The sequence below is a fragment of the Oncorhynchus nerka genome, linkage group LG4, assembly GCF_034236695.1.
Source record: "Oncorhynchus nerka isolate Pitt River linkage group LG4, Oner_Uvic_2.0, whole genome shotgun sequence".
In the NCBI taxonomy this organism is placed as follows: Eukaryota; Metazoa; Chordata; class Actinopteri; order Salmoniformes; family Salmonidae; genus Oncorhynchus; species Oncorhynchus nerka.
In genome coordinates, this window is record NC_088399.1 from 16,567,847 (window position 1) to 16,587,405 (window position 19,559).

The 19,559-nt window shown below is 44.5% G+C and overlaps 1 protein-coding gene across 1 annotated transcript in view; it reads left to right on the forward strand.

Moving 5' to 3' along the window:
- Nucleotides 1-329: 329 nt before the first annotated feature.
- Nucleotides 330-19,559, forward strand: part of LOC115119137 (ral guanine nucleotide dissociation stimulator-like) — a 99,831-nt gene continuing 80,601 nt past the window's right edge. Inside the window, exon 1 of the mRNA XM_029647903.2 lies at nt 330-2,182. Coding sequence (XP_029503763.1) covers nt 2,156-2,182 — 27 coding nt within the window. The 5' untranslated portion in view covers nt 330-2,155. The remainder of the gene's footprint in view (nt 2,183-19,559) is intronic.

The following is a 19,559-nucleotide window of genomic DNA, read 5'->3' on the forward strand; positions in this document are numbered from 1 at the left end:
AATAAATGTTAGTTATTTGACAAACATAGGGCCAGTGTGTGGCACAGTATTGTATTTGACTAAATAGACTACATTTTATATACGATACATTTGCACACCAGTCTAGCCTATCATATGATGTTACGAAGGCCCCATACTAGGCTATATGATCACATTAGTTTTTAATGCCGGCTTTGAGTTTTTGGTGACAGCTACACTAGACTACAGCAGGCACCCAATATAGATTATATTCATGTCTGTAATGTAGCTATTTCAGATTGAGGTCAAATCTGCCCTGGCTGGCTGCGCACGCAGAATTCAGCGCGAGTGGGTCGTGAGGTTTGTCCGTATTCCCTCTGTTCTTCATCTCATCGACAACCGGCTGGCGGGGAGCGCGACTGATTATTCTGCCCGACAGGGACTACACCAAGGAACAACACTGGGACAATTTTGAGAATTAATGATTTTATGCTTGCTTCGGGGCTCAGAAATGACAATCCGCTCCGGGGCAGGGTATGCTGCGAAATTGAGGTAAAGCCCAAGACACAGGCATCCCAGCCTCGTCAATAACAGCTCGTGGGTACAGAAGCATTCCAATTTCATTTGCTAACATCGTGCGTTGTGGATGCCAGTGATTTTTCGTTTACTTGTACATGTCGTTTACTTGTACATGTCCACCTTTCTCGTTCTGTATTTAAATGCGTCTGCTTGGCTAAGACAGGACTCGCTTCTCACCATGCTATTTATGGGGTTAGTATTTTTTTCTCAACGGAACAGCCAACACCTCAGAGGCATATGAAGGAGGGATATGACAACGATTCCACACATCCCGAAGGAGTCTGCTCAGAGAAGAATATGAAAAAGCAAGACATTGGAGAGACCATCCATTTTGTGTCAGGAGAATATTTTGATGAAGGAGACACTGGGATAATTATAGAAACGGGAGCCTCTGGATATACATATATCGACATGGGCACCCAGCTCTGAAAATACATGTTGGGCTTATTAATTGTATGATTATAATGACTATAGGCTAATGGTTGGATCATATCCAAAACAAAATCATAAAATGTGATGGCATCTTGTCGGGAAAAATGCAATAGGAAAAGATGACCCAGAAATCGGAATCGCCCTGTCATCCATCTGTGCCTTCAGCATCATGTTATGAGGTGGAGTGGCTGCGAGAGAATATCAATTGAATTGTACATTGATATCGCTGATTTATAGCCCTATGCCGTTTTTTAAATTCATATTTCATAATGTAACTGACTTTTACATATTTCTTTCAAGGCCAACATTGAATTATTGTGTCTATCGGGATCGTATCCATTCCACTTGGTCTCCAAGTGTCAAATGAAATTAATCTAATTGAGAATTTAAAGGGCGCAACCTCGATATAATCAAGAGTTATTTTTCGAACCAAGCAAACATCCCGTTTCACACAGATAGGGGGGCAGGTACCAGTAACAGAAAAGTCGCTGGTTCGAATCCCCGAGGCGACTAGGTGAAACATCTGTCGATGTGCCCTTGAGCAAGGCACGTAACCTTAATTGGTCCTGTAAGTGGCTCTAAATAATAGCGTCAGATACATTACTAAAATGTAAATATAGATACAGCATATAACTGTCATTTGAATATGTGGCCTATCCATGCATGAAGTGAAGGCCGTTTGTTTTTTATTCTAATATTGTCCCACTGTGATCTATTTTTCTATTTTTCTCAATGTTATTTGTCCAAGCTCCGCCACAAATTTCTGGATAAAAAATCGGACTGCGGGTTTATCACCCTGAATAGAAACCATATGTGGCCCACTTGATTTGAAACAAGTGTATTTTCCATTACTGAGGATATTTTTCTTACTCGGCCATTAGTCTAACTTTCAAGTGCGATAAGCTTTTTTAATGCTTACAGTCTGATTTTTAGTGAGTGCCATCAACAGAGGTGGAATTGATGACACATCTGTACACCGCTGTTGTATTCCGAGGATATTGCACTGTACAAGCCACGAGCACTAGGCTACTACAGTCACGGGGAATTCGACACGTTTCAAGTGCGCTGTCAGTGAGTTTTTGGCTGTTTCGCTCGAAATGTGGAGAGTTTTATTGTAGGAGTGCCTCACGACGCGTCGAGATTTGCCAGGAAAAGAAAAGGAAGGGGATATGAATCCAAGAAGAAGATGATGATGATGATGCTGGATACACAGGTAACAAAATACTTATAGTTTGCTTTAAGTTATTTTTGGCAAAGGTGAAGTAATCCGTTTTTTTCCATCTGTTGCTCTAGTTGAAGTTCTAGGCTACCCGGACAGACATTTAAAGAGACAAAGCCTGATCGCTATATATAAGCCCTATTTATTTACTTTCTCACGGTAAATGCAAAAACAGCATTCAGAATAAAAACTAAGATAAACAACCTGCTAGGACGCAGTTGCTAGAATGGTTTGGAATGAATTACCATAATAATGCACTATTCAAATAACTTCCCCAGGCAGGGGATCATCATTGTATGGTCTTTACAAAAGAGATTAGGGCCTGGCACAAGGCCATGTCTTTTGTACATCTGTCATGGCATGCAGAACGAGGGCAGTGCGGGGGACATGGGATGGTGTAGTACACAGCACTGCCCACCCCCCTTCCTCAACATGATGGGTCAGAAAAGCTTGTTATAAAATAGTCTAGAGTACTGTGTATGTGTGAGAGATAGAATGTGTGTGTTCCCCATACTAAATCCTGAAAAACATTTCATCCTGAGATGCTCTAAAATGTTGATGTGGCGTTTTTCTGTGCTTTAGCAGAAATGATCCTGTAAATGGCAGTCACACTATGTTAACAAAGCCAATGAGGGAGGTTATGAGGGTATTAAGGAAGTTATCCTCCACCACATTTCCTCTACACTAAAAAATACAAATCAAATCAAATGTTTTGTCACATACACCAGATATATGCAGTTTTACAGCCATAGTAGTATGACGCCCCTGGAACAAATTAGGGTCAAGTGCCTTTCTCGAGGTCACATCGACAGACTTTTCACCTTGTATTTGAACAAGCCAACTTTCGGTTACTGGCCCAATGCTCTAACCGCTATTTAACTTGGCAAGTCAGTTAAGAACAAATTCTTATTTACAATGATGGCCTACACCGGCCAAACCCGGACAATACTGGGCCAATTGTGTCCAGCCCTATGGGACTCCAAATCACATCCGGTTGTGATACAGCCTGGAATCGAACCAGGGTCTGTAGTGACACCTCTAGCACTGAGATACAGTGCCGTAGACCGGTGTACCACTCGGGAGCCCGTGATATGATGGAATGTCACAAAACATTTACAAGAAGGAATCAATCCAAAGGCAACACGTGTAGGAGACGAGGAGAGGAAGTCACATAAGCGCATTAGACCCAACCTCATCATCCTCTCACACTCCATCCATGTCATATGACCTGTTGGCCACAGAGTAATACTGTTCCATTTCACCTCCTAAGGCATTCAAAATCCATTGAGATTCCGGCCCTGGAGGCTCCATTTGTTGCACGTGTTTTGGGAAGGTCCGAAGTCGTGAGCACTGGGGGGCCGTGGGGGGCCGTCGTTGGTTTGTTTGTTGGTCCGATTCTGGGGGTCGCAGAAGGAGTAGGTTGTTGTGCTGTTCCCTTACTGCAGAGTTCTCCAACTCCAGGCCTGGAGCGGCACTACCACACCAGTTCCACGAGTTTGGTGATATGAAACTATTTACAACATGTACCTACGATGTAGTTGCACTACCAACCTATGTAATTACTTTATTATCAAGTAAATTCAAGGTTTTGGTCCATAATATAAAGTTGAATCCATCTTTTCATAAAATATTTTGTTTGACTGTGATTTTTGTCAGTATATCTGTTTTTTGTTTGTTACTGCTTACTGTTTGAACTCTCCCGGGTGTCTGTCTGTCTCTCTCTCTCTCTCTCTGTGTTTCACCTAGTTACAGTGTATTCCTCTATGACTTATTTATTCATCTTAATGCATTGTACATTGGTCCGATTACCTTGGAGCTCCTCAAATGCATTTTACCCAGATCTTCCTTTCACTATTACCTGGAGGACTTGTATTTAATGGCCACAAGACATTAGCGGGTGCAGCACTGCAACATTGGATAACCAGCCTGGTCTCATAGACTAGATGTAAATGTAAATCCTGTATGTTACGTTTGGTATGGTTACTAAGACAGATGGTTAATTAAGTAGGGTGGTTGTTTGGGTGGGCGTATAAAGCAAACTTCTAGCGATCATAAGGTTGCAAGTTTGAATGTCATCACGGACAACTTTAGCATTTTAGAAACTTTTCAACTACTTAGTGCTTTTTAGCTACTTTGAAACTACTTAACAAGTTAGCTAACCCTTCCCCTAACCCTTTAATCTAACTCCTAAACTTAACACTAAGCTTAACCCTGACCCCTAACCCTTAGCCTAGCTAACGTTAGAATTCATACCATATCGTACGTTTTGCATCAGAATAATACGTAATGCTCTGAGACCAGGCTGGATATTCCCACATCTTGAGGCCTCATTATGGTAAAGTACACCTTTAACTTGTGGTGCTAATGTTAGGCTAACTCAGTGTTGGAACTGGGAAGCAGTTTCAGTTTAGATCTCATTCTCTGGCAGTCTGAATGGGAACAAATGGGCTGGAGAGAGTTGTAGGTGTGAGATTGTGAAGTCTCGCTGGGCTTGAGCTAGAGCCAGGTCAATAAATAACAGATAAGAGGGTAGAGTGACAGATGCTGCGTTGGAATGTATCCGGGAGGGATCGATAGATAGACACTTTGTACATTTTCAGAAACTTCATGTCCTCGATTAGCTACACTTCCAATCTCTGTTTCTCTTTGTTCCTTTAGTCTTTAAAGCTACACTCTGCAAGCCTCCTATGACAACAAAAACATGAATGCAGTAGTAGGTCTTCATTTTTAAGCATGACTCAATAAGACAGCTGTACTAATCTGATTATGAAGCTATTTTGAAGTCATATTTTTCCAAATCAAGGGGTGTAGGCTATTTCATTAGTTAAAATTAGTAGAAATCTTACAGACTGTGGCTCTTTCTGCTTTCCTTCTCTTTCATACGATTTGTCAGCCAGATCAGTCTCATTGTGCGGCCAAGCACACACATTCACCCCAGCCAGATCAGTCTCATTGTGCGGCCAAGCACACCCATTCACCCCAGCCAGATCCGTCTCATTGTGCGGCCAAGCACACCCATTCACCCCAGCCAGATCAGTCTCATTGTGCGGCCAAGCACACCCATTCACCCCAGCCAGATCAGTCTCATTGTGCGGCCAAGCACACCCATTCACCCCAGCCAGATCAGTCTTATTGTGCGGCCAAGCACACCCATTCACCCCAGCCAGATCAGTCTGATTGTGCGGCCAAGCACACCCATTCACCCCAGCCAGATCAGTCTGATTGTGCGGCCAAGCACACCCATTCACCCCAGCCAGATCAGTCTTATTGTGCGGCCAAGCACACCCATTCACCCCAGCCAGATCAGTCTTATTGTGCGGCCAAGCACACCCATTCACCCCAGCCAGATCAGTCTGATTGTGCGGCCAAGCACACCCATTCACCCCAGCCAGATCAGTCTTATTGTGCGGCCAAGCACACCCATTCACCCCAGCCAGATCAGTCTTATTGTGCGGCCAAGCACACCCATTCACCCTAGCCAGATCAGTCTTATTGTGCGGCCAAGCACACCCATTCACCCCAGCCAGATCAGTCTCATTGTGCGGCCTTGCACACCCATTCACCCCAGCCAGATCAGTCTTATTGTGCGGCCAAGCACACCCATTCACCCCAGCCAGATCAGTCTCTCTCTGTGCAACCAAAGTATTGCTGTGTGTGTGCGTGCATGCGTGGATGCATGCTTGTGTGTGCACGCGTGCGTCTGTGTTACAGGAAGCACTGTAGGACCCCCCACTTATAATGTGTTTGTAATTTGACACAGGAACCGGAGATTGACACTGCTGTCTGTGACCCTTAGTAAACTTTTGGTTATGAGACTGAGTGTTCTCGAAAACAGATATATGTGTTTGTATTTGTGAGTGTGTGTGTGCACGCACGTTGCCTAGTACTAGTACGTCTGACTTCAGGAATGGCAGCCTATGTACAGTATAGTGTGAACATAAACTTTAGAGTAGCCCCTATAAAACAAATCACACACTCTGTGTCCTCTGCTGCCCCCTTTGCGAGAGCGTTGCTATGCCAACAGGTTAGACAGCCAAGCCTGTGGACCTAAGCCCCCGTTGGCAGACAGCCCAGCTCGGACCACTGGGGGAAACTGGGGAGTCCTCCAATTCACTGAGACAGAACTGTACTCACTGCCGTTGCACTGCCTTCAAAAATGAGTGCATTGTAGGAGACGACTTGAAAAGGATGGCTGTATGAAATTATTATGCATTCGTGGGGTTTCACAAATATAGTTTTTAGTTTGTAGGCTATGTGACCATCACAACTTAAATAGCTCCTAAGCATAATTTACACAAGTTAACTATCTACATATCTTCTATTGCTTGGGTTAACATGAGGAAGTAGGTGCTTCAGGTTTTGGTGTGAGTTGGACGATACATTGGAACCAGCTGAGATAGAGTTGTGTGACCTGGTATGTCCAGTAGGTGTCTCTGTCACTCCGGTGAATTGTTGCCCGACCCAACTGTTTACAGCTGTGGTTCTCAAACCTCTCCTCTGTGACCCCCAGACGTTTCATATCTTTGTTGTAGCCTTGAACTAGCTCACCCGATTCACATTCAGGGTTGATGATTAGTTGGTAAGTTGACTCAGTTGTGCTAACTCTGGAATAGATTAAATACATGGAACGACTGGGGTTCCCCGAGGAGAGGTTTGAGAACCACTGGTTTACAGTGTGAGCTGGTCTTTTCCAGAGGTTTCTGCTCGCTGTGCTGGTACTTGTATACAGGGACTTCTTTTGAAAGCTCAGGAGAAGAATGTTATAAAAAGGCTGAAAAAAGTTGCACGTGTCCACAAGACATGAAACCTCGGCTTTGTGAAATGAAAGCAGAGGTACATGAGCAATGGGAAAATAATCATCATGAATACGGTTAATGAACTTCACAGCTTTTCACAGTATCATGCTGATTTGGTGAACGTGATATTACGAATTGTCAGTGAGTTCATTCTATTTGTACATTGTGTACATTTATACATTCCTTGCAATGGCCACAGAGAACACATATCCAAACAAATTTCCGAATAAGGATGGGATAACTATCAATTAACCAAACAGTCCAAATAGTACACCCAATATGGCCACCAAACCACACATCACGGAACATAGATTTGAATTGTAAAGTATTTTATACCCATTGTAATTCTATGGCGTCAGCTCCTCTAGGAATAGGGCCTGACAGTCATCCGTGCTTTATGGGAAGTCACATGACACACTGCCCTCATCAATCATCATCAACAACTCCCCCAACCAACCACTACAGGGGATGATGTCACAAAGGGCCAGCCAGCCACCTTCCCATAATCCCCTTCCCCTCTCTCTCATTATAATGAACTCAAGGTCGACGATATGAATATGATCTAATTACCAGCAGTGTAGCTAATGAGCAACCACGAACCATGAGCGACACTTGCGGTTCATTGGCCAATGGCCGCACAAAAATGTTCTGTCCGTTACAATCAACCGTTAACATGGTTTCTCGTAGCTGCGCGTGGTCTACTTGTCGAGACCTTTGTTCATGTTTGAGTTTTTTTGCCTCCATTACGCTCATAGGCAGACAAAGGAGTGCAATCATGAAGAACGTGAGGGCGGGTAAACGCCACTTCCTTTGGCAAGGATACAATACGAGGAGTTGAATGGAGTCTGACCTCTGGTCACCAGCCTAAGGTCACGCTGTCACAATGTGAGGGGACACTAGTTGTTGTTTCTGCCTGGGTGTTAGTGTGTATGACCGCGAGGGGCCGAAGGTGTTGTCCCATCCTCATGTAGGCTAGTAGTGAGAGCTGCTTGAAGCTTAAATGTGTTGTCGTTTTGTAGCCGTCCGTGGAGTTATCGTTGAGAAGCCTGAAACTGCGGAAAGGAAATAATGTTAAAAGTCTAGTTTTAGCCTAGTCAATGTGTTTGATTGGTTTGGTGTGTTTTGATTGGGTGCGTTTGATTGGTTTGGTTTGGCTTGAATGTGTTATACAGAGTAGTTATGTCACTGGTGACATCTATACACTCACAAATACATATTATTATGCACACACCCCTCACTCTCACTGATTAACCTTCAATATCAATCACAGAACAAGCAAACATACACACTCTCTCTCTCTGTTTCTCTCTATCTCTGTCTCTCTATTTCGTCCTTTTTCCGTCTCTCTCTCTCTCTCTCTCTCTCTCTCTCTCTCTCTCTCTCTCGCTTTCTCTCACTCACTGACGAATAGCCCAGAGACACCGGAAGGATTGTAAAACGTTTGACTGCAGACAGTACTTAGTATAATCTCTTTTGTGTTCACACAGCAAAGAACTTGAAGTCGTCAGCCACTCAGCCTTGTTAAAATACTCCAAACCAGAAGGTGGCAGTAGCGTTGTTTGGCAATGCATGTCCTTCTGTGTTGCTTAGTTAACGGTCTAGAACCCAATGTTAGCTTGCTAGCTGCTCTAATGTTGCTATTTTGTGGAAATCCCTTGTTGATACTAACCAGATGGCCACAGCTAACTACCTAGCAAGATGACGAAGAAACAATTTAATTCACTCTCCATAATCCCATACTGCCAGTGCAAGTCCATAGCCAAATGTTTAGCTAGCTGTTCCCATAGGAGAACACTTTTGGGTTCCAGGTAGAGCCCTTTTGGGTTCTATGTAGAACCTTCTGTAGAAATTGTTCTACATGGAACCCAAAAGGGTTCTACTTTGAACTAAAAGGGTTCTACCTGCAACCAAAAATGTTTTTTCTCTAGCTGGAACAAAAATGGTACCCGCTGCGTGCCGACCCGCTAGCGACGAACCTGGCATTTGCAATTGTAGAATCGCAATGCTCGTCAGTGGCCAATAACTTCACTTTGAGCCAATCAGAGAGCAGAAACTCCCACGTGGGGAGGCCAACAGACAACAAAAATAAATGGGGCATTTTCTCTGTAAATACATGATTAAATGTCATGAGCCAGTCATATTTCAAATGAAATGTAGGCTATGGGATTGTAGCTAGCTAAGTGCACAGACACAATGCACACAACACTAAATACTACCTCCAAGCTAGCTAACCACTGTAGCTAATATTGACATTATAATTCAATCACAATGAATTAGTTTGCTGTGCTAGCTAGCGAATATGCTAAAGTTAGCTGGTCGAAGAACCCTTTTTTCTAAGTGTGTAGTCAGTTCTTCATTTGTTGTGACTATACCTGCAGTGCTCGATCCCACTGCTGACACCAACTGTTGTGTTATTAGCTGTATGCATGAGGCAAAGAGATGTGAGTTAAGATAACATGTTTACTGACAAGATAATGTAGCAACAACTATTTGCATTACTATCCAGGATAGTCTATTTTTTTAGTATTGGGATGCATCTCTCTGCACCTCATTCCATTTTCTCACTTCCTTCCTTCTGAAAAGGCCTTATGTAGTGCTGGGTGAGGCTTCTCCCCGCCTCTGTCCCTTGGTTGCTAATTGAATGATAGGCTGCACCTGGTTTACACCCCCCCTCACAGACGGTAGGCAATGCCCAACAGAACACAGGTCATTTGCCACTAACAATATTGTCACGACTGAGGCTCTGTTTGTGTGCCTGTCTGCAGTGCTGTCGCCTTGATTGGCTGTGCATGGTGTTCCCGGACGCCCCAGATGTACAGTGGGACAAAAAAGTATTTAGTCAGCCACCAATTGTGCAAGTTCTCCCACTTAAAAAGATGAGAGAGGCCTGTAATTTTCATCATGGGTACACAAACAGATGGATGACAGACAAAATGAGAACAAAAATCCAGAAGATCACATTGTAGGATTTTTAATGAATTTATTTGCAAATTATGGTGGAAAATAAGTATTTGGTCAATAACAAAAGTTTATCTCAATACTTTGTTATATACCCTTTGTTGGCAATGACAGAGGTCAAACGTTTTCTGTAAGTCTTCACAAGGTTTTCACACACTGTTGCTGGTATTTTGGCCCATTCCTCCATGCATACCTCCTCTAGAGCAGTGATGTTTTGGGGCTGTTGCTGGGCAACACGGACTTTCAACTCCCTCCAAAGATTTTCTATGGGGTTGAGATCTGGAGACTGGCTAGGCCACTCCAGGACCTTGAAATGCTTCTTACGAAGCCACTCCTTCGTTGCCCGGGCGGTGTGTTTGGGATCATTGTCATGCTGAAAGACCCAGCCACATTTCATCTTCAATGCCCTTGCTGATGGTAGGCTTTGTTACTTTGGTCCCAGCTCTCTGCAGGTCCTTCACTAGGTCCCCCCGTGTGGTTGTAGGATTTTTGCTCACCGTTCTTGTGATCATTTTGACCCCACAGGGTGAGATCTTGCGTGGAGCCCCAGATCGAGGGAGATTATCAGTGGTCTTGTATGTCTTCCATTTCCTAATAATTGCTCCCACAGTTGATTTATTCAAACCAAGCTGCTTACCTATTGCAGATTCAGTCTTCCCAGCCTGGTGCAGGTCTACAATTTTGTTTCTGGTGTCCTTTGACTGCTCTTTGGTCTTGGCCATAGTGGAGTTTGGAGTGTAACTGTTTGAGGTTGTGGACAGGTGTCTTTTATACTGATAACAAGTTCAAACAGGTGCCATTAATACAGGTAATGAGTGGAGGACAGAGGAGCCTCTTAAAGAAGAAGTTACAGGCCTGTGAGAGCCAGAAATCTTGCTTGTTTGTAGGTGACCAAATACTTATTTTCCACCATAATTTGCAAATAAATTCATTAAAAATCCTACAATGTGTTTTCTGGATTTTTTTCTTCTCATTTTGTCTGTCATAGTTGAAGTGTACCTATGATGAAAATTACAGGCCTCTCATCTTTTTAAGTGGGAGAACTTGCACTAAATACTTTTTTTGACCCACTGTACCTTGTCTTTATTAGAAAAAAACACATTTAATTCTCTGCTACATCAACAGCATCAGCTGCTGATGCTTTATTCTGGTCTGGTAGAAAGCAGATACTATTAATGCCTTGGAGTATTTATATCTGTGCCTTTCTTCAGTAACTTATAGCGGTGACATAATTTATTTTTCCCTCGTTGCTATAGAAGCGGTGGGCATGTTTTGCTTCAGTGTGATAATGGTGGTAGATCAGACTCTGGACCCCTCTGGTCATGGGGTTGATTGGTTATGCCTGGCTGCACCAATCAAACTGTACAATGCTATAATTGTATATAAAGTTTGTGTGTGTTTTCGACATTGATACATATATTATGTGCAAATTATAGCATTGTACATATGCTTGGATTTAAGGTTGGAGTAGTGAGTGTAACTGGACAAATAAAGACGGATGGAAAGTTTACATGCATTGTTCCCCTCAATAACCCCATAAATGACATCAACCACTATCGCCATGTTTCCCCTCTACCATGCTTCCCTTGCTGAGGCTCAAGGAAGCACAACCTTTATGTCTGTGTACAGCATGGACGGTGTGTGCTGTACAGTACAGGGATAGGGTGTGGAAGCATCCGTCCTGAATTAAGGGTGATGAGAGCCAAATGGAGGAACATTCATGGAGGGGTTGACCAGGTGGGATGACTTGCAGACTATGAAAGGCCAAGGGAGGATGATCATGACATCATACGTCATAAAGGATGTAAAGCACCAACCTCCAACCTCCCACTCAACCTTTTTTCAGAGCTAACATTTCAGCTTCTGGCGCCAGACCCTGTGACTTCTCCTCAATGCGCTTGTAATGAAACCCGACAATGGATCTGTCAGCGGTTAGCTGAGAAAAAGTAAACAGATGGGAGTAAAGGTTGGTGGAACAGGGAGGATATATGCTGTTGATGTCCAAAGCCCACCCTGTTTCACTATGGTACACGAAGTCTCAGAGACAAAGAGCATGTACATTGAGTTATGACACAATAATAGCCACAATTCATCGAAACACGTGTCGCTATAAAGAGAGAGTTTGGTCCTGATAGATGTATCATCTTGCACTGCAAATCAGTGAGACTGTGCCAGACCTGTCCAGAAGTCACTTAGGGCAAGTTCGAGTCAAGTCTTTGAGCACAAACCAGAGTCACGAACCATAGTCAACCAGAGTTGAACCGAGTGGCACAGTCGTCTAAGGCACTGCATCTCAGTGGTAGAGGCATTACTACAGACCCTGGTTTGATTCCAGCCTGTATTACAACCGGCCGTGATTGGGTGTCCCATAGGGCGGCATCACAATTGGCCCAGCTTCCTCCGGGTTAGTGTTTGGCTGGGGTAGGCCGTCATTGTAAATAAGAATTTGTTCTTAACTGACTTGCCTAGTTAAATAAAGGTTAAATAAATAAAGTCTCAAGTCTTTGAGCATGATTCAGAGTAAAGTCTCAAGCATTTGAGGATGAGTCAGACTCAAGTCTCTCAAGGCATCCTATGTCTCTCAAGTCATTGACCATGACTCTGGGACAAGTCTCAAGTCATTGAGCACGACTCTGAGTTGAGTCTCAAGTCATTGAGCCAGAAGTCAAGTCTCAAGTCTTTGAATAAGTCAGTCAAGTCTTGAATCTTAAAGGACGATCATAGTCTCATAATCTGTTGTTGCTGCAAGACACGTCTGTGGGTTGTTGCAGTTTTATGTGTGTCTGTTCTGCCTCTATAACGACCCCCGACCTGACTCCTGACCTTTGGCCTCCCCTGTGCTGGGGTGGCTTGTTAGACTGTTCTGGAGACAGTGGGGATCAGGACATCAGATGGCTGAGAAGCTTCTTGGCTGTGAGTCCATCTCCATCCCTCTGACAGACAGTTGTTTTCCACTCTACCAGTCAGACGCGCCGCTCGTTAATTGTTGAAAGCCTCTCAACGGGGATAAGCTTTTGTGATTCGGCGGCTGGGAGGACCCCCGAGGGGTCTTCCCTGAGACAAAACACATGAATGCGTGTCATATATGCCTAGTCAGACGTGGTAGTATTTATTACATGATGAAGAGTTGACATGAGACATGAAAATGCCTGTAGCTAGAAAGTCAACGTCCCCTTTCTAACAAAACAACTATGTGAATAGCAAAGCTGTAATTACGGGGGCTGCCAATGAGGCCTCAATAAATATCTCTCTGCCTATTGTGTCTTAAGGAGGGGGGGCAGGGAATGGTCACTTTGTTGCCATGGCAGCTGGCCAGTCGCTGCACCTGGCCAGTCAGGGACAGTATGTGAACAAAGGAGGTGGTGTGTGTAGCCTAGCGCTTGTTTTGCCACATCGTCGAATCCCGGTTTAGCTGCTCTTTGACACAGCAACCATTTTCTCCTTCCAGTTGAGTAGACGCAGGTCAAACACACACACCTCTCTGTCTCCTGTCGTCTGTCAGAGAGAGGAAGGAGGCTGCTCCATCCCTACATCTGGGCTTCCCTGGAGGAAGCTGCTATCTCACTGTGATGATGTACTTTTGGATTAAGTTGTGAAGCATATAGCATGCACTTAAATGTGATCCTCTGTGGAGTGTTGACATGATACATGTCTGTATGGATGGGGGAAGATGTGGCCAGCACACTCAGGAAGTGAAATGCAGATAGAAACATATGATGATGGAGATGTGCCTGACCACCATCATCACACCTCCGTAGGTGTAGGTGGAGCCATGTTCTTATTTTCTACCGAAGGGGTATCAGGCAAAGAGCTTGAGATAAATATGGGACCGAGCATATGACCCACAGGAAGTGGAGTTGACTTATCATCCAGTGAACAGACCCCAGATCCTTCACACTTCCTGTCACATGACATGGGATCCCAAAGACTTTGGTCTTCCTAGCCCTTGGTACTTATTTTTACTGTAGATTTCTGTAATATGCCATAATCTTACTTGGGCTTTAGGTTATAGAGGTTTAAAGAACATTCCCTAAACATTTGTTCCGGGTTCTCCTTGATGCTCCGGGATCATTTGCTTTTTGTCCAGTGAGCACTCCCTCCTTGTCAGGCTAAACATGTTCAAGACATGAGAGGTGGCTACCTGCCTGAAAGGTTTTGGAGAATTACCAACATTTTGTAAAGCAGGATGAGACATCTTGGAGGAGTGCCTTGGTGTCTTGGCCCGGCAGTCAGAACTCACACGGGCAAGGCTGGTAGTGCGCATGAGTGCTCGGCTGTCTCCATAACGACGGAAGCTCCGTGGCGTCGGCTGAGTTTGGCTTCTGCATCTTAATATGGGTTCTGCTGCTGCTTCCTAACATACCTGGTGCACAGATTCAGTCTTACCCCCAAGCTCTTGGTTTGTAATTAGTTTGTCTGCGTTCTCATCCATCCTTTGTTTGAGTGCACTTTATTTACTGTCAGTTTATGCATTTCCCCTCCATCTTCTCTCTTTAATCCACCCATTACTGTTTCTGTCCATAAACTCTCTATATATCCAATTAATTCTTTGACCTTTTCACCTCAGCTATCCGTTTAGTTTGCCCTCATCATCATAATTGCTATCTATCCCTTGATCCCCATGCTCCTTGGCACTGACTCTCTGAAGTCAAGCCTTGTTTGCCTTCATACTGCCACCTCACGCTCTGATGAAAGGTGAAATAACACAATCCTGACAACTGGCTTTGCGTCAGACTTGATAGCTATCATCCAGCGAGGGAATTTGACATTTCTTATGTGATAAGAAAGCGCGTCTGGTCTCTGTGTGATACCGCATTCATCTTAATGTCCACATTTCCCCCGAGGTGGGATATCACACTGATAATCATTAGAATTGTCTGGCAGAGGCACATTTTCAAAAGAGCAAAGCATTTAGATGGAGTAAGCCTCCTTTATTACAGTCATGTATCACGTTCCGGTCAGTGGTAAATCTGAGTCATAGCTGGAATAGCACTGTGGAGCTAGTTCCCATCCCGTACATATCCCACTCTGGACGTCCTGGATGCACATCCCAGATCAACCCCCATATTTCGTTCTACCCCGGATGATCCCCCCATATTTCATTCTACCCCGGTCTGTTGTTGTGTCCCAGTTATGCTTTTGTGTAGAATTAACATTCATCACAAACTTACAGAACATTTTTAAGAGCAGGTGAAGTGTACTTAGTGTTGAATTTGCGAGGCATCTTGTCCTGTGTAATTATACTTTAACAGTGACTTCCGAATTCGGTGGCTGATGTGGTGTTTTATGGTTCAGGCCATCAGGTAACCTTACACATGAGAGAGACGCATAGAACAGGAAAAACAGCCGTGTTAGAGTGCTCTTTTTGTGCTATGTGCAGTGGAAAGAGAATGCCGACTGTATATTCCATGCTCATGCATACATTTCCCAATGCAGTGCTCTTAAACTGGTCAGCCATGGCCCTCAGCACTGTAGGCACACACACACACCAACACACATACATGATTTGTCCATTGTGTCGTAGATGTTTATGTTAGATGATCACACACACACAAAGCATCATCACTGACCTTGGCAACAGAGGTCCCTTGGAAAAGAAAGCATGTAGAAGCTTGTTTTCTTCCCTCTCTGGTACTCAATCATTAATAGTCCTCTCTCTCTCTCTCGCCCCTGGCTCATACAAACACACACACACACACACACACACACACACACACACACACACACACACACTCCAGTAACACTCCATAGCCTTCTATCAGCAGCTGTTCAGAGAGGAGAGCGAGGGAGTGGTGAGTACCTGCTCGCTGATTCGCCTCCTACACCCCAGCACTCCTTTAAGGTTTACAATGTGTGAGTGTCTCAAAGTAGTGGACAGGCGTGCTCTAACGTGTAGCAGCATGTCATAAGGATCTTACAGCGACTTTAAGACCAAGGAAAAGACAAGGAGAGAGAGTGGCGGAGGAGAAGGAGACAAGGAGAGAGAGAGACGGAGAAGGAGACCAGGAGAGAGAGAGACGGGAAAGAGAAAGAGACAAGGGGAGAGAGAGAGACAGAGGAGACAAGGAGAGAGAGACGGAGAAGGAGACCAGGAGAGAGGGAGACGGGAAAGAGAAAGAGACAAGGGGAGAGAGAGAGACAGAGGAGACAAGGAGAGAGAGACGGAGAAGGAGACCAGGAGAGAAGGAGACGGGAAAGAGAAAGAGACAAGGAGAGAGAGAGACAGAGGAGACAAGGAGAGATAGAGACGGGAAGGAGAAAGAGACAAGGAGAGAGACGAAGAACGAGAAAAAGACAAGAAGAGAGAGAAAGACGAAGAAGGAGACAAGGAGAGAGAGACGGAGAAGGAGACCAGGAGAGAAGGAGACGGGAAAGAGAAAGAGACAAGGAGAGAGAGAGACAGAGGAGACAAGGAGAGAGAGACGGGAAGGAGAAAGAGACAAGGAGAGAAAAGGGAAAGAGAAAGAGACAAGGAGAGAGAGAAGGGAAGGAGAAAGATACAAGGAGAGAGAGAGAAGGGAAGGAGAAAGAGACAAGGAGAGAGAGACAGGAAAGAGAAAGTCTGAGTAGAAAGAAGAGGTGTCTACTTGGTCTACTTTTGACATTTTTCCCCTTCGTTCATTTTGGAAAACAACAAGTGAGAAAAATAGATAAAGGAAAGTGCAGCAGAAGACTCATAAGGAGAGATCTCTTTGGTTCAGCTTCAGCCTTTGGTTCAGCTTCGCTCTGAGAGCTGGAGGACCACAGCCCCAGCCAGGGGCGCCCTGCCACCCAAGCCCAAGCCAAGACTCTGTCCCTGGGGCCGCATGGGGTCCAAGTCCCCCTTCAGCCTCCACCGAGCCCTGGTCCAGCCCATGATGATGTGCATGCTGGATGTTCCTCTCATACTGGACCACCTGGTAGGTGTCTGGTGTGGAGACTGATAGGGGATCACTGACTGCAGATGTCTGGTGTGGAGACTGAGAGGGGATCACTGACTGTGGGTGTCTGGTGTGGAGACTGATAGGGGATCACTGACTGCAGGTGTCTGGTGTGGAGACTGAGAGGGGATCACTGACTGTAGGTGTCTGGTGTGGAGACTGAGAGGGGATCACTGACTGTAGGTGTCTGGTGTGGAGACTGAGAGGGGATCACTGACTGTGGGTGTCTGGTGTGGAGACTGAGAGGGGATCACTGACTGTAGGTGTCTGGTGTGGAGACTGAGAGGGGATCACTGACTGTAGGTGTCTGGTGTGGAGACTGAGAGGGGATCACTGACTGTAGGTGTCTGGTGTGGAGACTGAGAGGGGATCACTGACTGCAGGTGTCTGGTGTGGAGACTGAGAGGGGATCACTGACTGTAGGTGTCTGGTGTGGAGACTGAGAGGGGATCACTGACTGTAGGTGTCTGGTGTGGAGACTGAGAGGGGATCACTGACTGTGGGTGTCTGGTGTGGAGACTGAGAGGGGATCACTGACTGTAGGTGTCTGGTGTGGAGACTGAGAGCTAGGACAGTGGTAGTGTGGGAATCTGTTGTGACTGCTTACAATATGCTTGTGTAATATGCTACAGTTCACCTTTGAATTGAACGCATATGCAAACTGATATGCACTCTATAGTGTGCACATTATCTGGACAGTGGCGTGAGGATTTTTTACTTATGTACTATTTCTCTGATCCTAGGTCAGTTTCCTGTTATGTGGTAGAATCTGTAAGTTAACACCGGTTGGTGGGTAGGAGGTGGGGAGAGACAGCCTATCAGGTCAGGTCGCTCTTTTAGGCTTTGGTCAGCATGGTTTCGCCATGGGAACAGGTCAGGGTGCCCACTCAGGCAGGTCCTAAGTGAAGTACTTTATTCTTATTGGCCAGGAGAAAGAATGTAGCTGTACAGTTGAAGTCGGAAGTTTACATACACTTAGGTTGGAATCATTAAAACTAGTTTTTCAACCACTCCACAAATTTCTTGTTAACAAACTATAGTTTTGGAAAGTCGGTTAGGACATCTACTTTAAGTAATTGTTCCAACAATTGTTTACAGACAAGTTATTTCACTTATTATTCACGGTATCACAATTCCAGTGGGTCAGAAGTTTACATACACTAAGTTGACTGTGCCTTTAAACAGCTTGGAAAATTCCAGAAAATTATGTCATGGCTTTAGAAGCTTCTGATAGGCTAATTGACATCATTTGAGTCAATTGGAGGTGTACCTGTGGATGTATTTCAAGGCCTACCTTCAAACTCAGTGCCTCTTTGCTTGACATCATGGGAAAATCAAAAGAAATCAGCCAAGACCTCAGAAGAAAAATTGTAGACCTCCACAAGTCTGGTTCATCCTTGGGAGCAATTTCCAAACACCTGAAGGTACCACGTTCATCTGTACAAACAATAGTAGGCAAGTATATACACCATGGGACCACACAGCCGTCATACCGCTCAGGAAGGAGACGCGTTCCGTCTCCTAGAGATGAACGTACTTTGGTGCGAAAAGTGCAAATCAATCCCAGAACAACAGCAAAGGACCTTGTGAAGATGCTGGAGGAAACAGGTACAAAAGTATCTATATCCACAGTAAAACGAGTCCTATATTGACATAACCTGAAAGGCTGCTCAGCAAGGAAGAAACCACTGCTCCAAAACTGCCAAAAAAAAGCCAGACTACGGTTTGCAACTGCACATGGGGACAAAGATCGTACTTTTTAGAGAAATGTCCTCTGGTCTGATGAAACAGAAATAGAACTGTTTGGCCATAATGAACATCGTTATGTTTGGAGGAAAAAGGGGGAGGCTTGCAAGCCGGGGGAACACCATCCAAACCGTGATGTACGGGGGTGCAGCATCATGTTGTGGGGGTGCTTTGCTGCAGGAGGGACTGGTGCACTTCACAAAATGGATTGCATCATGAGGAGGGAAAATGATGTGGATATATTGAAGGAACATATCAAGACATCAGTGAGGAAGATAAAGCTTGGTCGCAAATGGGTCTTCCAAATGGATAATGACCCCATGCATACTTCCAAGTTGTGGCAAAATGGCTTAAGGACAACAAAGTCAAGGTACAAAGCCCTGACCTCAACCCATAGAAAATTTGTGGGCAGAACTGATAAAGCTTGTGTGAGCAAGGAGGCCTACAAACCTGACTCAGTTACACCAGCTCTGTTAGAAGGAATGGGCCACAATTCACCCAACTTATTGTGGGAAGCTTGGGGGAGGCTACCCGAAACGTTTGACCCAGGTCAAACAATTTAAAGGCAATGCTACCAAATACTAATTGAGTGTATGTAAAATTCTGACCCACTGGGAATGTGATGAAATAAATAAAAGCTGAAGTAAATCATTCTCTCTACTATTATTCTGACTTTTCACATTCTTAAAATAAAGTGGTGATCATAATTGACCTAAGACAGGGAATTGTTACTAGGATAAAATGTCAGGAATTGTGAAATACTGAGTTTAATTGTATTTTGCTAAAGTGTATGTAAACTTCAGACTTCAACTGTATTTATGTGTGCACTGACGCTATTATTAACATGGCACAGGGCAACAGCCTTTCATGGAGGCTCATTGATTCAGGATTGAGTAGCATTGTAGCAAGCAAGCAACACAATACAAAACATGATCTACTGTCATTTTGATA